Source organism: Mandrillus leucophaeus, unplaced genomic scaffold, assembly GCF_000951045.1.
Source record: "Mandrillus leucophaeus isolate KB7577 unplaced genomic scaffold, Mleu.le_1.0 Scaffold71, whole genome shotgun sequence".
NCBI classification, from domain to species: domain Eukaryota; kingdom Metazoa; phylum Chordata; class Mammalia; order Primates; family Cercopithecidae; genus Mandrillus; species Mandrillus leucophaeus.
In genome coordinates this window covers 1,884,843-1,892,943 of record NW_012107697.1, presented here as the reverse complement: position 1 = coordinate 1,892,943, position 8,101 = coordinate 1,884,843, and the positions used below count along the sequence as shown (strand labels likewise).

General features: G+C 49.9%; 1 protein-coding gene across 1 annotated transcript in view; it reads right to left on the bottom strand.

Annotated features, from left to right (window-relative positions):
- Positions 1 to 3,761: 3,761 nt before the first annotated feature.
- Positions 3,762 to 8,101, bottom strand: part of FOXR1 (forkhead box R1) — a 9,917-nt gene continuing 5,577 nt past the window's right edge. Inside the window, exons 2-6 of the mRNA XM_011964905.1 lie at positions 6,252 to 6,326; positions 5,901 to 6,148; positions 5,437 to 5,663; positions 4,313 to 4,551; positions 3,762 to 3,836 (exon numbers count right to left, since the gene is read on the bottom strand). Of these exons, the coding sequence (XP_011820295.1) occupies positions 3,808 to 3,836; positions 4,313 to 4,551; positions 5,437 to 5,663; positions 5,901 to 6,148; positions 6,252 to 6,326 (818 nt within the window). The 3' untranslated portion in view covers positions 3,762 to 3,807. The remainder of the gene's footprint in view (positions 3,837 to 4,312; positions 4,552 to 5,436; positions 5,664 to 5,900; positions 6,149 to 6,251; positions 6,327 to 8,101) is intronic.

Below are 8,101 nucleotides of genomic sequence, written 5' to 3'. Positions count from 1 at the left end.
ATTACAGGTGTGAGCCACTGCGCCCGGCCCCCCCACCTTTTGTTTGTTTTTGAGATGGAGTCTTGCTCTGTCACCCAGGCTGGAGTGCAGCGGTGCGATCTCGGCTCAGGGCAACTTCTTCCTCCTGGGTTCAAGCAATTCTCTTGTCTCAGTCTCCCGTGTAGCTGGGATTACAGGTGTCCACCACCACGCCTAGCTAATTTTTGTATTTTTAGTACAGATGGGGTTTCACCCTGTTGGCCAGTCTGGTCTCAAACTCCTGACCTCATGATCCGCCCGCCTCGGCCTCCCAAAGTGCTGGGATTACAAGTGTGAGCCACCGTACCTGGCTAATTTTTGCATTTTTAGTAGAGACAGGGTTTCACCATGTTGGCCAGGCTGGTCTCAAACTCCTGAACTCAAGTGATCCTCCCACCTCAGCCTCCCAAAGTGCTGGGATTATAGGTGTGAGCCACCACGCCTGGCCTCACAGATTCCTTTTATTTATTTATTTTTAATTGGAGACAGGATCTTGCTCTGTCATTACTCAGGCTGGAGTGCAGTGGCACAATTATGACTCACTGCAGCCTTGACCTCCCGGGCTCAAGCAATCCTCCCACCTCAACCTGCCAAGTAACTGGGAGCACAGGCACATGCCACCACGCCCAGCTTATTTCTTTTTTGTAGAGAAGGGGTCTCGCCATGTTGCCCAGGCTAGTTTCCAACTCCCGGGCTCAAGTGATCCACCCACCTCTGCCTCCCCAAGTGCTGGGATTACAGGTGTAAACCATCGTGCCCGCTCTTGTCTCACAGATACTAAACACAGAACGCTCAAACCTGCTACTCCTGCAGGCTTCATCTCCTCACCATTCACCTACTTGCTCAAACCAAAAACCTCAGAGTCATTCTTGTCGTTTCTTCTCCTGCAGTCAATACTATTGACTTGTTTTTTCTACCTCCATGATGCATCATCAAATTGTTCTTCTGCCTGTCTCCATCTCTACTGCCACTACTACTGCAACCGGTCTCATTTACCGCAGTCACCTCCTAATGGGTCTTCCTGCTTCCATGTTGACTTTCCCCGACAAGCCACTGTCAATGAATGGCTAATTGTGATTAACAACAATGACAACAACAAACAGCTTAAGTAAGTTACTTCAATTACTTTTCACCATACTGGAAAAAAGTCCAAATGCCCCATTATAGCCTAGAAAAGCCTACCCTGCGCCTCTCCCAGTTTCACCTTGGATCCTTCTGCCCTTGTTTAGTGTGTTCTGTCTTCCATGGTCTCATCCCCATTTGCTCAAAAGGCCAAGGTATGTCTCTACCTCCAGGGCTTTGTCCATTCTAACCCCTCTATTAGAATGCTTTTCCTCTGGCCTGGGGCGGTGGCTCACACTTGTAATCCCAACACTTTGGGAGGCTGACGTGGGTGGATCGCTTGACCTCAGGGAGGGTAGAAGACCAGCCTGGACAACATGGTGAAACTCCGACTCTACTAAAAATACCAAAATTAGCAGGATGTGATGGCATGTGCCTATGGTCCCAGCTCCTGAGGAGACTGAGGCAGGAGAATTGCTTGAACCTGGGAGTGCATTGAGCTGGGATTGCAATTCTGCCTAAAAAAAGAAAAATAACAAAGTAATCGATAAGTGAAAACTAGGTGCAAGTACAGGAGTTTATTAGAGAGCAAAGTGGGCAAAGGCAGATTTTTTTCCAAGTCCCATTTTCCCCAAAGGCTGTATTGTTTTGTACTTTCTTTCTGATCTGCTGCATTTTGGGATCCACTTGCAACTTAAACCTGATGTTGGCCAGGTGTGGTGGCTCACGCCTGTAATCTAGTACTGTGGGAGGCCGGGGCAAGTGGATTGCCAGAGCTCAGGAGTTTGAGACCAGCCTGGGCCACATGATGAAACCTCATCTCTAGTGAAATACAAAAATTAGCCAGATATGGTGGTGCACGCCTGTAGTCCCAACTGCTTGGGAGGCTGAGGCAGGAGAATCGCTTGAACCTGGGAGGCAGAAGTTGCAGTGAGCCGAGATTGCTCCATTGCACTCCAGCCGAGGCAACAGAGTGAGACTCCATCTCAAAAAACAAAAACAAAGCAAAAAAACCCTGATGTTAACAAGAATATGCACAGTGATAAGGCTGTATACAAAGTGCAGATGAGGTGGACAAATTGAGGCGAAATCAGATGAAAGCAGAGCTTGGGACTCAGGACCCTCTCCTTCCTGGGAGCTGAATAGATTAGGGTGGTAGGAAAGAGGCTCTGGCTGCAGGAGAGCTCTGGGTGGGCCCAGAGCAACTGACCTGACCTGGTCTCCCTTACCCACTCCTTTAGTGGCTATCACTTAGAAATCAGTATCCAGGTCGGGTGCGGTGGCTCACGCTTGTGATCCCAGCACTTTAGGAGGCTGAGACAGGTGGATCACCTGAGGTCAGGAGTTTGAGACCAGCCTGAACAATAGGATGAAACCCCATCTCTACTAAAAATACAAAAAAATTAGCCAGATGTGGTGGTGGATGCCTGTAATCCCAGCTACTCGGGAGGCTGAGGCAGGAGAATGGCTTGAACTCGGGAGGTGGAGGTTGCAGTGAGCAGAGATCGCACCATTGCACTCTAGCCTGGGCAACAAGAGCAAAACTCCATCTCAAAAAAAAATTAGCCGGGTGTGGTGGTATGCACCTGTAGTCCCAGCTCCTTGGGAGGCTGAGGTGGGAGGATTGCCTGAGCCCAAGGAGTTCGAGGCTGTAGTCAGCTCACACCTGTAATCCAGCACTTTGGAAGGCTGAGCAATTGGACATCTACAAGCCAAAAATGAACGCTGACCATACAAAAATTAACTCAAGAGGCCAGGCGCGGTGGCTGACGCCTGTAATTCCAGCACTTTGGGAGGCCAAGGCAGGTGGATCATCTGAGGTCAGGAACTGGAGACCAGCCTGGCCAACATGGTGAAATCCTGTCTCTACTAAAAATACAAAAATTAGCTGGGCCTTGTGGTGCATGCCTGTAATCCCAGCTACTAGGGGAGCTGAGGCAGGAGGATCGCTTGAACCTGGGAGGTGGAGGTTGCAGTGAGCCAAGATTGTGCTATTGCACTCCAGCCTGATCAACAGCGCGAGACCCTATCTCAAAAAAAAAAAAAAAAAAACAAGTCACCTGCCGGGTGCAGTGGCTCACGCCTGTAATCCCAGCACTTTGGGAGGCCAAAGCAGGCGGATCACCTGAGGTCGGGAGTTCGAGATCAGCCTGACCAACATGGAGAAACCCCATCTCTACTAAAAAATACAAAAAATTAGCTGGGCGTGGTGGTTAAGGAGTATCAATTGAATGAATGTGTGGTGCTTACAGAATTGGCTGTTACAAACTGGCATCTCCCAGGATAATTTTTAAAGATGGAGTCTTGCTGTTGCCCAGGCTGGAGTGCAGTGGTGTGATCGTGACTGACTTCGGCCTTAACCTCCCGTGCTCAAGGGATCCTCCTGCCTCAGCCTCCCAAAGTGCTAGATTACATGTGAGCCACTACACCCAGCCAAGATTATCTTCATAATTCAGGAAAATGGAAATTGCTCCAAGATGCTTTAGAAGGCTGTGCATTTTCCTCCTTTGAGGAAAGAAAATTACGGACTCCTTTTGCTGCACAGCAGGCACCTGCCCCATTGCCTCAGGAGCATCTGTAAGCTGAAGGCGTCCCATCTCCAACGTGGAGTTGATCTCCACCTCCACCCTTAACCCCATCCTTAGAGACCCCCACCTCCATAGACACACACAGAAGGCTACTGAGGGTAAATTTAATAAAGCATTAGCTGGCTCCTGCTTCTTGGGGTTAAAGATCAAAGAGGAAGGGCATCACATCTGTAAGAAAAGGAGAGAGTTCAGGAGTTTATGCTTCACAGTTGCTGTTTCCTAGGCCTGGGATGCTCTCTCATAGCAAGTGATCTGCTGCTTTCACTCAAGGCTCAAATGCTGCCTCTTCTCTGAAGCCTCCCTGCACTGCTCCAGGGAAAGTACAAGTACTCTTTGCACATAACCTCTATTAGTGTGCTTCTCATGTTGTGTGCTCACTATTGCCTAGGCTGCTGGGCTTGGTAAGGCCAGCTGCCCCTTAGTGTTTGCCCATGGATTCCTGGCACATCACGTCCCACATTGGTGGGGGAGGTCTCACCTCAGGCAGGCATCACCTGAAGGTCTCAGATCACTGCTAATTCCTGTTTCCTATAGAAGATGCCCCCCCGCCCCCCCCACCACGGTGTGACCCAGGCTTCCACACTCAGTCTTGGGTCAGGATCCTCAGGTCTCCTCCCCTTGGGCCCACGCACAAGTCTTCACACCTGGCTGGCTCATGCACTGCTGGATACTTTCCAGCCGAGTGGAAGCCAAGGCGCGGGCCTCCTCCGCAAAGCGGCGGTGTCCCTCCTCGGTCAACTTCCAGAGGCAAGATCGAGGCCGTGTGCTGGCCCCGCCCTGCATGCTGACAGGCACTTTCTCAAAGCTGTCTCGAAAACAGAGATTGTGACGGACAGTATTCTTCCAGCCTTCCGGGGCTGTCCGGAAAAAGGGGAAGTGTTTTCTGTGGACAGGGAGGAGAGGTAAGGAAAGGGATGTTATGTCTCAGGAATGCCCTTCTCTGGAGCATGTTCTACCCAGGGGCCAGGGGCTTCAGCCCCTCTACAGGGGGACAGTAGCAAGTTGGCCTGGAGTTGCTCTTTGCTGACTGAGCACGTGGCAAAGCGTCCACATGGTGTGTGGCTCACCTGAACCCTCTCTCCCTCTGAGGGCCCAGGGCTTGGACCACAGCATGAACAAAGCAGAATCAGGCCAAGCATCTCCCATAAGAGGAATCTTGATCGAGGACGGAAACCACTTGAAAATGCCTATTCTGAGACATTAGGCACTTTTCCTAACACTGGGAAAGGGCCCAACAAACTCCCTTCCTCACACTCATGTGAGCAGGACTTTCTGAGCTAAATGGAAAACCCTTCTCAACTGGGTTCCCTGCGCCCCTGGGGGTGCAGAGAGCTGTGCCAGGCAGTCCAGTCCTAGCAGAAGCAGGTGGGAACTGTTGGGGAACCTGACTTTAGACTGGCTCATCTTCAGAGGATGGTGGAAAACTGTTACCTGACCCAAGTGAATTTATGTTTTAAAGGAGAACTATACCCAAAGAGCACTGAAAACTAGTTAAAAAGAAAAAAAAAAAAAAGAAAAAGAAAAAAAGAACTAAAGTCATAAAAAGGTTGGAGGGTTCTTTAGATGTGAAAAGGGGTGGGAATGGATATGTTCCTGTACACATGTGGGCACAAATGCACCTGGGAAAAGGGAACTGGGAACATACTCGTCCTCTCAGACCCAGATAGGGAAACCAGGTCAGCAACCCAGGGCCTGGGATGGATTGGAAGGCATCAGCCCAGGGCCCTGGCCCCCACTTCCCCCTCCTCAAAGGGCCCCCGGCACATACCGAGTGAAACTGTAGATCTGTTGCACGTTGAGGCCACAGGGGGGACTGTTTCTTAATGCCAGGGCAATTAGGTGGAAGTAATTGAGAGGGGGCCGGGACCAGAGCCTCCCCGCCTGGCTGCTGGCTTGCCGAAGCCTCCGACTCTGGAGGGGGGCCCTTTTGTGAGGGGATGGGAGAGCCACAGAGGAGCTGTCTTCCTGGTCCTCAGCCTCCTCCTCTTCTGTGAGCTAGAGGAGCACAGAGTAGGAACTGGTCCTGACTCCTCAGCCTCTACTCCAGGGTGCAGTGGCAGGAAGGGGGGGTGGTCTAAGGCCACCATCTGGGCTTCTCCCCAACCCAAGCATGAAGGTAATTTCTGAACCCATTCGCCTTTTGCTATGGCTAAGAGAGCAGAATTGTGATGGCTCTTCCCCATGCCCCTCACCTACTGCCCAAGTCCGGCTCCCACCCCCAGAGATCCATACCTCCCAGGTGCTGGGGGAAAAGGCAAAGCGCTTCCGAGGGGGAGACCACTTGCTGGAGGACCGGGACAGTGATTCCACCCCTGTGGCTTCTGAGCAGCTGGCATCTTCCTCCTTCTGTGGTGGCTGAGACAAGGGGAGTGTGCTTGTCAGATCCTCCCTCTTCCTAGGTCCTGGGACCTCCAGTTTTCCAGGGGGATACACGATGTTGGGGTTTACCCACATCCAGAGGTTGGGTTCATAATCTGGACCTGTGCAGAACAAAAGGAGATTGTGTGCTGCAGCCCACTGGCTTTGGGTGCCCCTGGTCTCCAGCCCAGGTCACAGAAACAGGTCAGAGAACTCAATACTTACCATCCTTATCAGGGTTGGGTTTTTTCTCTAGGGGTAATTTTGGTGGCTTAACAATTCGGAGTTTATACCTGGCAACTGGCAAAAAGAAAGAGAGAGTCAAAACATCCTAGGATATCCCTTTGTGACCCTAGGATCCTAGGCATTAAGGCTTCTCTGGGAGAAGGTATTGTGGGCCCTGCCTGGGGAGTTAACATCACATTGTACTTCTACTGGTTTTCCCTTTACCTCTCTGACCTTCTCATTCCCCTCTGCATTCTTTTCTTCTCACTCTACATATACTGTCCCTGAATTGATCTCCTGCATGCCCGTGGCTTCAGTTAACATCTATAAAAAAAATGTAGAGCTCTCAAATCTTCACCTCTAGCCTAGCATTCTGTGCTAGCCCTTAAGGAGAACTACTTACTGGATATCTTTACTTGGGTAGCCCACAGGCACTTCAGACGGCTTCTAAAACTGAATTCCATCTTGTTGCTCTTCCTCCTGTATTCTTGTTTTTTTCTGAGACAGAGTCTTGCTGTGTTGCACCGGCTGGAGTGCAGTGGTGTGCTCAAGAGATTCTCCCACCTCAGCCTCCCAAGTAGCTGGAACTACAGGTGCATGCCACTACGCCCCATTAATTTTTGCAATTTTTTTTTTTTTTTTCCCAGATGGAGTCTTGCTCTGTCACCCAGGCTGGAGTGTAGTGGCATGATCTTGGCTCACTGCAACCTCCGCCTCCCGGATTCAAGTGATTCTCCTGCCTCAGCCTCCCGAGTAGCTGAGATTACAGGTGCCTGCCACCACGCCCGGGTAATTTTTGTATTTTTAGTAGAGCTTTCACCATATTGGCCACGCTGGTGTCTAACTCCTGACCTCATGATCCACCAGCCTCAGCCTCTCAAAGTGCTGGGATTACAGGTATGAGCCACCGCACCCGGCCTAATTTTTGTATTTTTTGTATAGATGAGGGTCTCACTATGTTGTTGCCTGGGCTGGTCTTGAACCCCTGGGCTCAAGCAATCCTCCTGTTCAGGTTCCCAAAATGGGATTACAGGCGTGAACCACCATGCCTAGCCTTCCTGTATTCTTTGTCTCAGCAAGTGGCACCACCATTAACTGGTTGTTCAGGACAAAAACTATTTTTGCCCCCTCACTGTCACTATGAGTGTCATTATATTACAGATGAATCTAGGCTTTTGTTTGGGAAATGACATACTTATCGGAGAGCTTAATTAGAGAGGATGCCTATTAGGTTGCTAATATTCAACATAGTACTCAAAAAAGGAAAAAGTAGCAAAAGATATAAACATAGGGTTTTTTTTCTTTTTTGAGACGCGGTCTTGCTTGGTTGCCCATGCTGGAGTGCAGTGGTGTGACATTGGCTCACTGCAATCTCCACCTCCCAGCTCAAGCAATCCTCCCATCTCAGCTCTTAAATAAATAAAAAGACTTGAACAAAGACTTATAATACATACTATTAAGATGCCAGTTACCCTAAAATGAATCTATAAGTTTTATGCACATATTATAGTACAAAAATTAAAGTTTGGCCAGGTGCGGTGGCTGATACCTGTAATCCCAGCACTTTGGGAGGCCAAGGCAGGTGGATTACTTGAGGTCAGGAGTTCGAGATCAGCCTGGCCAACATGGCGAAACCCTATCTCTACTAAAAGTACAAAAAATTAGCCGGGTGTGGTGGCGCTTACCTGTAGTTCCAGCTACTTGGGAGGCTGAGGCAGGAGAATCACTTGAACCTGGGAGGCAGAGTTTGTAGTGAGCTGAGATCATGCCACTGTACTCCAGCCTAGGTGACAGAGCAAGACTCTCTTAAAAAACGTTCAAACATAGTAAAAATCACCATAAGCAAAAAA